The sequence below is a fragment of the Arxiozyma heterogenica genome (genome assembly GCF_036370985.1).
Source record: "Arxiozyma heterogenica strain weizmannii chromosome Unknown scaffold_6, whole genome shotgun sequence".
Taxonomy (NCBI): domain Eukaryota; kingdom Fungi; phylum Ascomycota; class Saccharomycetes; order Saccharomycetales; family Saccharomycetaceae; genus Arxiozyma; species Arxiozyma heterogenica.
The window spans coordinates 461,675-475,777 of NW_027042659.1; the positions used below are offsets into that span (position 1 = coordinate 461,675).

General features: G+C 32.2%; 6 protein-coding genes across 6 annotated transcripts; 3 read left to right on the forward strand and 3 right to left on the reverse strand.

Annotated features, from left to right (window-relative positions):
* Positions 1-36: 36 nt before the first annotated feature.
* On the forward strand, positions 37-1,005 carry ROT1 (Rot1p; the record flags this gene model as incomplete). The annotated part of the gene is made up of 1 exon (XM_064861112.1): positions 37-1,005. One exon carries the CDS (start codon positions 37-39, stop codon positions 1,003-1,005), a length of 969 nt encoding a protein of 322 aa, XP_064717352.1.
* A 36-nt stretch (positions 1,006-1,041) lies between these two features.
* Positions 1,042-2,190, reverse strand: RAD14 (DNA repair protein RAD14; the record flags this gene model as incomplete). Its single annotated transcript, XM_064861111.1, has 1 exon — positions 1,042-2,190. One exon carries the CDS (start codon positions 2,188-2,190, stop codon positions 1,042-1,044), a length of 1,149 nt encoding a protein of 382 aa, XP_064717351.1.
* Positions 2,191-4,366: 2,176 nt separating this feature from the next.
* On the forward strand, positions 4,367-5,071 carry ERG2 (C-8 sterol isomerase ERG2; the record flags this gene model as incomplete). The annotated part of the gene is made up of 1 exon (XM_064861113.1): positions 4,367-5,071. The coding sequence occupies one exon, from the start codon at positions 4,367-4,369 to the stop codon at positions 5,069-5,071; it is 705 nt and encodes a 234-aa protein (XP_064717353.1).
* Positions 5,072-5,760: 689 nt separating this feature from the next.
* On the forward strand, positions 5,761-6,942 carry TOM40 (TOM complex pore protein TOM40; the record flags this gene model as incomplete). Its single annotated transcript, XM_064861114.1, has 1 exon — positions 5,761-6,942. One exon carries the CDS (start codon positions 5,761-5,763, stop codon positions 6,940-6,942), a length of 1,182 nt encoding a protein of 393 aa, XP_064717354.1.
* A 361-nt stretch (positions 6,943-7,303) lies between these two features.
* On the reverse strand, positions 7,304-8,452 carry INP1 (Inp1p; the record flags this gene model as incomplete). The annotated part of the gene is made up of 1 exon (XM_064861115.1): positions 7,304-8,452. One exon carries the CDS (start codon positions 8,450-8,452, stop codon positions 7,304-7,306), a length of 1,149 nt encoding a protein of 382 aa, XP_064717355.1.
* Positions 8,453-9,273: 821 nt separating this feature from the next.
* On the reverse strand, positions 9,274-12,207 carry PFK2 (6-phosphofructokinase subunit beta; the record flags this gene model as incomplete). The annotated part of the gene is made up of 1 exon (XM_064861116.1): positions 9,274-12,207. One exon carries the CDS (start codon positions 12,205-12,207, stop codon positions 9,274-9,276), a length of 2,934 nt encoding a protein of 977 aa, XP_064717356.1.
* Positions 12,208-14,103: the final 1,896 nt, after the last annotated feature.

The window sequence follows — 14,103 nt, forward strand, 5'->3', positions numbered from 1 at the left end:
AAGGAGGGGGAAGAAAAGAAGAATATAGAATATATTATGTTTCCAATACTTACGTTAATAAGGTTGTTATTATTGACTTTAAATAGTCTGCAACATGTTTTAGCTATTGATGATGGTTCATATAATACACAAATTAAGGACTCTCATGATAGTTCTATCAATATCAGCAGTACTGGTACTAGCACCAGTAACATTGAAATTAGAAAAGGAGATGACAACAACAGATATAATGATAATAATAATAATAATAATAATAATGACGATGATGATAATGCTCTTGTTAAGAGAGAAAATACAGATTCGAATTTGACAATCGTTGGTACATGGTCATCTAAATCAAATCAAGTGTTTACTGGTCCAGGATTCTACGACCCTGTAGATGAACTATTAATTGAACCTTCTTTGCCTGGTATTTCCTATTCTTTTACTGAGAATGGCTGGTTTGAAGAAGCTTCATATCAGGTATCTGGAAATCCAAGGAATCCAGCATGTCCTTCTGCTGCAATGACATTCCAGCATGGAACATACAAGATTTATGATAATGGAACTTTAATATTGACACCGATCTCTGTAGATGGAAGACAACTGGTAAGTGACCCATGCAAGGATAATGGTACCTCCTCATACAACAGATACTTTCAGGAAGAGACTTTTAAATCGTATGAAGTTATGTTGGATGATTATTATGGTATTTATAAACTCATATTATATCAATTCAATGGAGCTCCATTGCAACCTTTGTATTTGGCATACAGACCACCATTGATGTTACCCACAGAAACATTAAATCCAACTGCTACTACCACAAGTGGTACAGGGTCAACATCTACTGATTCAAAGGTAAAAAGAGATTCCTTAAGTAATTTAGTTAAAAGATCATTAGAGAATAAGTATAAAACAAATGCTATAAAACAACCATCTAAGTCATTTTTCATGTCAAATATCTTTTGGTACATATCAGCTTCGGTTATTGGATTGGGTTCATTACTGTTCTTTATATATTAAAGTATGTAAATATATATCTATAGATATATATTATTGTTAAATTTCAACTTCATCAACCTCTAATCCACAGTTAATGCAACGTCGTTTCATTATTGTATTGTCCTCCTCATCTTTGTATGTTTCAACGGCTTCACCAAACTTATGTTCATGAATCAAGTTCCCATATTTTTTATCTCTCAATTTCTTGGTAAATTCTTGTGCTCTCGTCTTTAATCTCATTGTTTGGATCTCTTTTTGATACAATTGCTCCTTTCTTTTAATTTTAAGGGTTTCACGCCTTTCCCATTCTTTATCTAAACCTTCTTCACCACCCCACTTTTTAAATGCAAACGCTTCAATCTCACATCTGACAAACAATTGCATTCTAGCAAAAGTTCCAGAATGAGGGTTAGGTTTTTCTAATCTGTGAAACAAACTCTTGTCGTTTAATTCATCCTCAGTTAAAAAATAATCTTCTTTACATTCAGTCTTTGTCAAGAGAGAATATTTCTCAGGATGTGATTTTGAACATTGTTTGCAGACATTCAACTTAAAAACATCATCCAAGATCGGATCCATTTCAATATTAATCCTACATTCTCTACATTTAATGGCTTGAGATATATGTTCAGGTGGTGGTTTGTTTTCATAAAGGTTTCTTCTTTGTCTCTGTTCCTCTTTCCAATCCTCTAAAGTCTTGATATGCGAATGAGCAGTCCTTTCACCCTCGTAATAAGAATAGTCATCAGTATTGCTATTTATGTGATAACTGTATATACCTTTGTCATTTGGGTTGATATAACCACCGTTTAAATTCTGCATAGTGGAAAAATCGAAATCAATATAATCTTTGGTTCTCACAGTTGGGCGTATTTTAGGTTTATTTGTGATATGAACATCATTTTTGTTGGCATGAGAAGTATTATCAGTAGTCCTTTCACCATTATTACTTTTATTATTATTATTATTATTATTATTATTTGATGATAATGATATTGTGGTTAGAGAATCATGGTTGACTTGTTTTTTAGTGATTCTGTTAGAATTAGGACTAGAGTTAGAACTTGGATTAGATTGTGGTTGGATGGGTAAATTCCTACTTTCTATAGTTTTGACTTGTAGATTATTTAACAGACCTCTCTGTTTCAATCTTTCTAGTGCTCTTTTTCTATTTGCTTCAATCTTTGCTCTTTGTGCTTCATTCATAACAAGAAGTGCTAATTACAGAAATATCTATATTTTCACACATCCACACTCCCGTAAGCCTACATACATATATATATAAGCTAAAAATAGTATCTGGATTGTAGCTGTATAATCATAGATATAGTTTTCAACAGTTTCTTTATTATGTAATATTGAGTCAAAAGATCAAAAAGATTCAAGATGGATGCCAGAAAAGTATTAGTAATTATGATGAGTAAAACAGTGCATAATTCAACGTTACTCAAACATCCGTACCTCTCCTTTTATACTTCCAAAATTCTCAATTCTTTTTGGTGTTTTTTTTTCTTTCTTTCTTCTTTTCTCTCTGATGATCGTTTGAGATTATTATTATAATAAAATACAAAAGGAGAGCTTACTGGATTTCCCCATATGGCAAAAAATTTTTGTCACAGATCACGAGGTGTATTTGTCCTTTTGTCCATTCATCCTGCCTCTTTCCCCTTTTCTGTTCAATTTGGAATAAGGGCACGTGTTCCAGATTTATTCGAGTTTTTACGCTTGTTTGAAAATGTTTCGTCAGAAAACCCAGGTTAAGGAGAAAAAAAAAAAAAAAAAAGACGGAAATATTGACTTGCATAAAATAGAATATTTATTCGATAGATAAATACAAAATGTAGTGTTATATCACATCTAAACTAAGCTTAATATTTTTTGTTGGTAAATTAATTAAATTAAATAATAGTTTTCTAAAAGAAAAGCATATCCCAAGTGGCATGTATTAGTTAGTTATAATATTATTTATTACTTATGTATATATATTTATATTCCTGTCAATTAGAAAAAATAGGTTTTTCAACCCTAATAGGAATGTTTTCGTATTTTACAATTTGTGAGTATCTTTGAGTAAGAACCCCAGTTTTACATTTTGAATTTTTCGTTTCGTCTTCAACTGAAAAAAAAAAAAAAGAAAAGAAAAGCTTTCTATATAGGGGAATTTGGCAAAGTATATAGAAAATGTATCATTATGCTATTTTTTCTAGAGATCTATCTTTAGGGTCATGTTAAATTGAACAGTTTTGTAGAGCAATATTTAACAGTATATGACTTTAATACTTTCTTGAAAAAGACAATAATACATTAATATATAATGAAAGAAAAATAGAAAAAAGAGGCTGGAGGCGGAGAAAGAAATAAATATTTCTCTTATTACAAAATTTAATTTTTAACAAAATTAAATAATGGATTAAGTAGGATTAGTAGTTCTGTGTTGGGTATGTTATTGCTCTTACACTTTTCATAGTCTTTCGCAAATATTTACTTAGGGTAAAAATATTAAACTTAAAAATGAAACATTAAAAAAATAGGAAGAAATAGGGTCAAATGTGAAAAAAAAAAAAAGGAAAAAGATTTATATTAATATATATGTTCCAAAAAGGAAATCTAGGTTCAATTTTTTTTTCCTGGAAAAGATCCTAATCTCGACTTCTCTGTACACTTTTACCAAATTGGTCTCGTTTAGAGAAAGAAGGAAAAGAAGCAATCAAAATAATAGACTAGAATAGAATAAACAAGTAAACAAGTAAACGGAATTTTTGTGAAACGACTTCGAAACCTCTTGTCCGTTAAATGAGAGACATAGGAAATGAAATTTCAAGGATCTCTCGGTGATATCTCTCAGACTCAAAGTTAAGTAAGGTAAGGTCGACTTAGAAATTGTAATACTTACATGTTAATCTACAATCACACAGAAGATTTGCTGATGGTTAATACTATTTGTGATATCAATACTATTATTCATTAGGTTGCTAGAGCAAAAGAGCTGCGATATCTTTCTGTTCTTTCTAATAAAATCTACTGGATTGACTTATTTTCGTTTTTTTTATTTATTTCCTTGCTAATGTCGTTAAAATACTTGCCTTTCTCTTTTATTTTTATTTTTTTTCTATCTATTCTCCTTTTTTCTCTTTCCCTTATATGAACGTATGATCCATATATATGTATATATATGTGTGTGTGTGTATGTACGTGTTTGTTTGTATTCTTCTGTCAACTTTATCGTATTGCAGCTTGTCTCCTCCTGTTATGCCTTGTCTAGTACACACTTTCTACATACCCTGAACCAAATAACAAATAGCTCACATCTATACACATACATAAATATATATTTTTTTTATTTATATTTATATCACCATCATCCTTACCATTACCCTTAAAGATGAAGTTACTATCCTTACTTTGGATTTCTGTCGTTTTATTTAGTGTTAAATATGTCATGGATTGGGCCTTCTATGTCTGGTTACCAACCAATTATATATTTGATCCACAGACTTTAAATGAAATAGTTAACGGTGTATTAATGAAATATAATAATGTTGAAACTATGGGGAATTCCACAGTCACCAATGAAATTAACGTTGAAAATTTGCTAAGAGATGTAAGAGATGCATTAGCTAGCCACTACGGTGAAGAATACATCAATCCATATGTCGAGGAGGACTGGGTCTTCAACAATGCAGGTGGTGCTATGGGACAAATGTTGATTCTTCATGCTTCTATATCAGAATATGTTATCCTTTTTGGTACAGCAGTAGGTACAGAAGGTCACACTGGTGTTCATTATGCGGACGATTACTTTACTATTATACATGGAATTCAAACTGCTGCATACCCATTCGCTACAAAACCCGAAGTTTATAAGCCTGGGATGACACATCATTTAAAGAGTGGATACGCAAAGCAATACAGTATGCCAAGTGGATCCTTTGCTTTGGAATTGGCTCAAGGTTGGATTCCATGTATGTTACCATTTGGTTTCTTGGACACATTTTCTTCTACTTTAGATTTGTACACACTTTACCGTACAGTTTACTTGACTGCAAAGGATATGGGTAAGAATTTATTGGTTAATAGAAAGTTTTAAGCATTGTACTTATCTTTTTACACCCTCTTCTTTCTCCTCACACACATATATATAGATACAGATATAGATATGTAGTGCACTAAAGATCAAAGTATTTTTCTTTAATTATTTGTTTATAATTAACTCATTATGCTCTAGATGATTCACTTTATTCCATTAGCTGTAGTAATCATGATTACTAAGCGTATACTGCTTTGTATCTCATTCTGTACGGCTTCTCCTTTTTTTGTTCACGTGGTTTTTACGGGGAAAAAACCAAAATAAAAAAAAAATAAAGAAAACTTTTCCTGGCTTATTTTTTTATTTTATTTTTTTTTTCTGATTTTTGTTTGTCACGTGCTCTTCAATTCTATTTCAGTTTGGAGGGAAACAAAAATGGCGAGAGTCGCAGTGTCGCAGAAGAAACAACAGTGGATGGTTGGTGCTTGGTGCTTACATAGCACAGAGTAGGTCTATGTATGTGTTCATCTGTTCGGTTTGCGTAATTATTGTCACTCTCGTCGTTAGTATTACTGATTTTGAAAAAATGGGTATTCCTTTATTTTAAAAACTTACCTTTTTTTTTTCATCCTTTTCTTGTTTCACCACTTTTGTTTTGTAGTCTTGTTAAAGCACACATATAAACACCACTCTATCCCTAAGGAAGCAGGACAAATCAATCTCAATCCTAAATTCCACATTTGGCAAACATGTCTGACCCTACTCGAGTCGCATCTATTGATATCAATAAATTACCAACTAATCCAGATGTTTCTCCAATGACTAAAGAACAAACTGAAAACAGTTTTTGGTCCTCAAATCCAATTTCAAGTTTCATTATTGACACCTACAGACAATTGAATGACCATAGAAAATCCCTTGGTTTGGTTAATCCTGGTACTGTCGAAAATTTAAATAAAGAAGTCTCTCGTGACGTTTTCTTACAACAATATTTCTTCACAGGGTTAAGAGCTGATTTAAATAAGGCTTTCTCCCTAAACCCTGCATTTCAAACCTCTCATACTTTCTCAATTGGTTCTCAATCTTTACCAAGTTATGCCTTTTCTGCTTTGTTTGCTAATGATAATCTTTTTGCTCAGGGTAACATAGATAATGACTACTCTTTATCTGGTAGATTAAATTATGGTTGGAATAAGAATAACATTTCAAAGATGAATCTACAAATCGCTAATGGTCAACCTTCAATGTGTCAATTGGAACAAGATTATCAAGGCTCAGATTATTCTTTGAATTTTAAAACTTTAAACCCATCCTTTAACATCAACAACAAGAATGGTAACATCGAATTCTCCGGTGTCGCCGTGGCATCCCTATTACAAAGTGTCACGCGCAATTTTTCCCTTGGTTTGGAAGTTCTTTACTCAAAGGTTCAACCTTCTTCACCACCTGACGCAGGTGTTTCATATTTGACTCGTTATGTCTCCTCTAAGCAAGATTGGATCTTCTCTGGTCAATTACAAGCTAATGGCTCCTTGATTGCCTCCTTTTGGAAAAAAGTCAGTCCTAACGTAGAAGCTGCTATTGAAACAACATTACAAGCCTCTATGTTACCCATCAATGATCCAATGACTGGTACTCCGATTGGTATCCAACCAACTGTCGAAGGTTTCACCACTATTGGTGCAAAATATGAATACAGACAATCTATTTACCGTGGTACTATAGATTCTAATGGTAAAGTAGCTTGTTTCTTAGAAAGAAAAGTTTTACCAACATTATCTATTCTCTTCTGTGGTGAAATTGATCATTTGAAGAACGAAAATAAAGTGGGTTGTGGTTTGCAATTCGAAACTGCTGGTAACCAAGAATTGTTAATGATGCAACAAGGTTTGGATGCTGATGGTAACCCATTACAAGCCCCAGTTCAATAATAACAATAATAATAATATACACTAACACATATATGTGTATACGTATATGTGTGTATATGGTAATAGTTGATTTCTCAACTATAACAAGTTTAGAAAAATAAAGTTCTTAACTTTTCTGAACTAACAATTCTTATCTTTATTTTTCTAAATTGTTTTACGTTTGTGCATTTATTACTGTTGTTTCTTTTTCTGTTTTGTTTTGTTTGGTCACATTAGTTATAACAAAGTATTATGATTATTGTCTTAAAATTATCATTCCCTTTCATTCATGTTAATATATACACTAAATTCGTATATATAAATATTTATGTTATCTGTATATAATAACTGTGTATGTCAATAAATATCTTATATGATTTAATCATAATTTAAGATCATGCAAGGATATTAATGTTTCATAATCGGAAAGGATGGAGATTGATCGTCGACTTAAATTTTTTTGATCCAAAAATGTAATGCTGGAGTAGTTATCAAAATTCTTATCATTAATACTGTTATTATTAGAAGATGATGGAATATATAGACTAATTCTTCTTCTTGATGTTGAATTATTTTTTCGTTTAGGAATATGCAAACAATCATTGTTAGTACTACTTGTTGTTGTAGCAGCAGATATAAGTTCATTGTAACTAGTATCTGGATTATGATCCCACGGAGGTATTACATTATTCATCGCCCTTCTAAATGCATCATTTATTGAAGTATTTATTTCAATATTAATTGTCTCATCACTACACCATATTTTTTCTTCTTCTTCTATTTTATTTATATTACCATTAGATATATTATTATCTGTCTCAGTTTCTAATAAGTAATTTAATTCATCTAGGTTTTCTTCATCTTCTTTTTCATCTGTTTCCTCACTGTTGTGTTGCGCTGATTGTCCCTTAATGACTTGATTATTAGTTTCATATATTTCAACGGATGACAAATCTAAGGATTTCACACATGAATATTGGCATATCCCAGTAATCACAGTTTCTAAATCTTTAATTATTTCATTGTTAATTTTGATTTCATCATATTCAATAAATTTAATCTTCCATACTCGATCAGGATTAGAAAATGAAATAAAAAGATAAAATTCGTTAGGATCTATAATACGTCGTATCCTCAACTTAGGTAACATTGGATGGATCCATTCTCCGTGTCTTCCAACACTGAGAAAAAAAGATCTTGAACTAATTGTTCTAATTTCATATATTTCAATTGATCCTCTTGCCAATAATTTAGATTTATTTTGCTTATTTGAAAATCTAGGCGGTATCCTACTCTCTGAGGAATTTGCCTCTACTTCTACATGTGGATATTTAAACAAAGAGATTCTTTGTGAGGATGATCGATTTATTAACTTATTTTCCACTGAATTTCTATGAGATTTGTTAGTTAAGGTTGTTGTAATGTTACTAGTATCAGTAACATCATTTATATTATTTATATTATTAATATTATTACTATTATTAAACTTTAATTTACCTTTCAGGACACTGTGTATTGATTTTTTTTTCATTTGATATGCAATTAAGAATTATATATATTACCTTTTACTATTTTAAGGATTGAATAATCCTACAGTATATTGTTTGAAAACTCTTTGGATTAAAAGATTAATTTTGTTTAAATATGACCATATATTGGTATGTACAATAAAATATTTTTATGTATGCTTATGTGATTTGAACTCTCTTATACTGACTGTGAAACATTTAATTTTCGTTTGCTCTACTATATCCTCTTCTTCTTTAAGTTGCTTTATTTTTCATATTTTTTTTATTTATAAGATTCCACTCTTTGAGTAAGTTTTAAAATATAATAACGTTAGTGAATATTCTAATATATAGATATAACTATTGTGAACTATAGAATAAGCGAATTTCCCATTTAATCAATTGATATAAAATGCATTTATACATTAATATATTTATATAGAATTGAAGTAATCGAAACAATACAAGATCACATAACATCTAAGTAGAATTTATACAAATCTTTTTTTTTTAAAAATTCTTATTTCATTCTCTATATCATATACATAAAATTAAATAAAAGATAAAACGTAAACATAAAAACTTATAATAAAAATACTTATTATTACTGCTTTTATAAGAAAGAGAACGAGAATCAACTAAAACATTAATTGGAAGACATTATATATAACCGTAGTTAGAAGAAATTCAAAGCTGACTAATTAACATAATCTCAATTGATTCTCAATTCTTTCTTATTATTTGTGAAAAATAAAAAAAATCAATAAATTAAAATAAAATATCAATAAAACATTAAGCATATTACTTTAGTTATATTTTCCTTTATCATCTCTATATCTTCGGTTTAATCCACTCTCTTTCTGCCAACTAAATGGTCAGCAATAGCTCTGGTATCTTGCCAGTGAATAACCTTTGGCATTCTTTTGGAAACAGCAGTTTCGAAGTCGTAAAGTTGTCTAATACCAGTGAAAACAATGTGAGAGCCCTTGATACCTAAGACAGCAGCAGTATTCTCCACTTGCTTATCTTCATTATTATAAAAGTCATTAGCAGCACGAGAGGTAGCCATAATATCTTGAGATTTTTCGATAAAATCGACAGCTCTAATGGCCAGTCTGGTAGCTCTAGTTCTATCAATTGGGGATGGTAAACCACCTTGTTGGACATGACCTGGGTAGGCTGGTTTACAGTCGAATTTACCGTTAGCTTCATCAGTGATGATATTGGCTAAATCTTCAGCTGCTAAAGCCTTGGAGGCGTTAGTAGTCTTTAAGATCAATTTACCAAAACCGTTTCTACCTTCAGATCTTTCAAAGGCTTCAGCTAAACTGTTGATATCTTGTTGTAATTGATCCAAAGAAATACCTTCTTCTGGAACATAGGAAGCTTGAGCACCAACACATAATGCAGCACAAGTAGCTAAGTAACCAGAGTTACCACCCTGGACATCAACAACGAAGGCTCTACCTCTAGTAGAGGAAGCAGATTGTTTAACAATATCACAATATTGCATTAAGGCATTTAAGGCAGTATCGGCACCTAAGGAGTATTCTGTACCTGGAACGTTGTTAGATAATGTAGCTGGGATCAATACCATTGGAATTCTGAAAGCTGGGTATGAGTCTCTAGCCTTTTGTAATTGGTTTAAGGATTCAAAAGCTTCGAAACCACCGACAATTACAAGACCATCGAATTGGTACTTTTGGAAGTAATAAGCAATCATGCCGATATCAGCTTCCTCTGGGGTAACTCTGTTAGTACCAATTTCAGAACCACCACGAGATTGCCAGCCAATCATATCTTTCCAGTTCAAAGATCTAATAGATTCATGTCTGGTTAAACCGGACCAACCGTTGTAGATGGCATATGGTTTGTGGCCTTGAGACATACAGTATGTGGCCATAGAATATACTGCAGAGTTAATACCACCAGCTGGAGCACCGACGTTAACAATAGCAATCTTTAACCTCTTTTCAGCTGGTAATCTTGCTTCAACATGGTCTGCTGTGTTAATAGCCATATAGTTATTCAAGTGTTCTACAAATTCAGTGTCACGTAAAGACATAGCCTTTTTGAAATCTTTAGCTTTAATTGCATCAGCAACAGATTTTGTTAATTTAACGGACTCCACTAATGGTTTTCTGGTAATCTTGTTTTCATTGATAGCAATTAATGGAGATGGAGTTTCTGGAGTGGATTCCAAAACAGCATTAACAGCTTCAACACCTTGTAAAGTAGCTAACATTCTATCATAGGCAACAGCAGTACCACCTCTTTGAACGTGACCTAAAGTGGTGATTCTTGTGTCTAAACCTAATCTATCAACAAGGACTTTGTGGACTTGTTTTGGAGTAATTGGGTTCAAATCAGCATCAATGGCACCTTCAGCAACAATAACGATGGTAGTTCTCTTACCCTTGGATCTGTGTTTGGATACAATTTCACACATTTGGTCTTCCCATTCACCGTTAGAAGCTGGCTTTTCTGGAATAAATATGTAATCAGCAGAAGTAGCGATACCAGCTAACAAAGCTAACCAACCACAGTTTCTACCCATAACTTCAACAACGAAAGCTCTAGAATGAGAGTTGGCAGTAGCTTCAACGTAATCGATGGCTTGACAGATACGGTCCAAAGCAGAGTAGGCACCGATGGTGGCATCAGTCGTAGACATATCGTTATCAATAGAACCAACAGTACCACAGATGTTCAAGTGTTGATAACGTGTGTATTGTTTTTGAGAGATTCTGTTGGTGTCTAATAATTCCTTGATTAAAGATGGCCATTCAGATCTGAACAAGTCAGCACCGGTTAAAGAACCATCACCACCACAGACAATTAAAGCATCAACACCAGCTTCGATTAAGTGTTGAGCACCAAGCAATCTACCTTCACGTTGTCTGAATTCTAAACAACGAGCAGTACCAATGTTGGTACCACCTTCGGTGGACCAACCACGGACATCTTCCCAGCCGACTTCTTTAATGTATTCTGGACCACCACGAACTAAACCTTCGTAACCTTCCATGACAACGAATGCACGACAGCCTTTGAATAAAGTAGAACGGACAATTGCACGGACGTTGGAGTTCATACCTGGGGCATCACCACCAGAGGTCATGACAGCAATAGCCTTCTTTTCACCATCAACGTTGGTAGAAGCGGAAGAGGATTGTTTTGGCAAAGATGGGTAAGCATCTGTTGTGTTCATACGGTATGACAAATCAGTTAAAGAATGAACACGGGTTGGTAAACCGGATGGAGATCTGGTAGTGGTAGTAGAAGAGCTTAAGATGCTGACACAGCTGTCGTTACCATTGTTGTTGATTGGCTTAGTGGAAACAGCATTTTTAGTAGAAGTAACACCAACGATGTTACCAACTGGATCAATAGTGTAGATTTCCATTGGAGATAGAGGAGAGGGGTAAACTTGAGATGGGAATTGTAAAGTTTGTAAAGCACTTTGTAAAGAGACGATGTCAATGGTGTTGAAAACTAAAGATTGAGAAACATGGCTCCTCCAGTCTTGGGTTTTAGAGATAGATTCCAAGAACTTAATCTTTTCATTAGCTTGTTTATCTTTTTTGGAGTCTTCTAATAAAACAATGTTCAAAGAGACTAGACCATTAGATAAAATAACAAAAGTATCATTCTTTGATGAACATTCCAATTCTAGAAACTTGGCATAGAATTCAACAGCCTTTTGGAAAGAATCTTTAGAATAAGCGTTAATGGTGACGGATGATGTCCCATTAACGATTGGTTCTGTAACAGACATCCTTAATGTGATATGAGGCTTTTAATAATAACAATTAAATAAAATCTCAAAAAAAAAAAAAAGAAAAAAAAAATAGATAGACAGATATTTATGTATCTTCTTTTCTTTCCAGATCTTAATTATTATTTTTTTTTTTTTTTGATTGATTGATTGATTAATTTATATCAAAAGAGAATTGGAAAGGGAAAGATAACTTCTACAAGTTTAAGTAATAAGAGTACGTAAAAAACGAATATAACAGCATGTAAAGAGTTTTGAAAAGGTAGATAAGAAAAGAGTAACCTGGAAGAAAGTTTATAAAACAGTAATTGCCCAAGAGGATTACACCAAAAAGTGTTGTATATAAAAGAAAAGATCGAGATAAACAGGCAATTGCACACTAGAAGAAAAAAAAAAACAGAAAAAAAAAGCGAGAAAGGTCAAAGGAAAACAACGTATTGAGAAAAAAAAAATCTAGAAAAGAAGTAGACGAAGGAAACCTCTCAATCGGAAAGGAAAGAAAATGAGAGGAAAGAAGAGTTGCTTGACGAGGTTAAAAAGTGGTTCTTTGAGAACGCAGTGATTGAAATCATCATGAAAATGTGTATATATAAATGGATGAGAGATGAAAAAAAAGTAAAGAAAGCTTTCAGTAAGTAGAGGAGGAGAAATGACAAGTGATAGCTTATGGTAAATAATGCACAAAAAAAGAAACACTGTTATGGTGACAATGTGTGATGGACGTTGGATCGCTATCGGTGACTAACTACCACAAACAAAAAAGTAAAAATAAAAGTTTTCAATCACTCACTTTGTAAGATCGAGAGGAATAAACAAAAGAACAAAAGAAAAGGAATGTATTTTTCTTTTCTTTTTTTTTTGTTTGTTGTTTGAGCGAAATTATTCTCGAAGATAAAGAGTATCACCCAAAGTGAAAATACTATTGTCAAGAATCATTTGTTTGAGGAAAGAAAAAGGAATAACACCTTTTGTAAATAAATACATAATAATCCGAAGTGAAGAAACCGGTTCGTAAAGATCTCAATACGTTCAACATGATATTCTTGGAAGAGAAAAAAAAAGAGTATATATTTAAAAAAGTAAAAAATGCTATCTGGATAATCGGAGCTTTGGGGTGTTTGGATGTTTAACAACATATTTGAGCTTCCTGTTTCTTCTCGATTTTTTTTCCCTCTTTTTCCTGATGCAGAAAAATTCTATAAATCACATATTCTGGTTACCCGCAAAGATTGATCGAATGAGGGTAACTACGGCAATTATTTTTCTTCTATTACGTCTTTTCAGTGAATCAAATGAAGCTGTAACGGAAAGAAGGAAGTAGTTTGTGGAATTGTAGTAAGATTGGAAGAAATGTTGTCTTTTTTTTCTAATTTTTGTTTTGTAATTTGATTTCTTGCCCTATAATCCTCATAAATATTAATCCCATCATATTTAGCTTCTTATACACAGATGTCTGCAATTTTTATTTTTTTTTTTATTTTTTATCTTTTATCTTTTCGTATGTAACCAGCCCTATCAAATTTTTCTTTTTTTTTTCTTATTGGAATCACTGATTAAAATATAGCTAATAATTTTGAAAAGGTGTGAAAACACAATGGGAATCCGCAGCTGTAAATAGCACTGTTTCTTCCACCCTAGTGTATATTTGCACTCTTTCTTGATGCAAAATAAAATGTCCCCTACATTTTGCTTTCAAGCCCTAGGATCTTTTAGGATTTTTTATTAGGGCAAAAAAATTGTATCTCCTTTTGTATTTATTTTTTTTATAGTTTCTTTTTTTTTTGGTTTTTGTCAAAAGATCGGAGAACTCAACTTAGGGTTTATATATATGATAGATTTTCTGTGTACAAGAATCTAGTGACATTTAACCCTTAGAAGACAATCACAAATAACCTT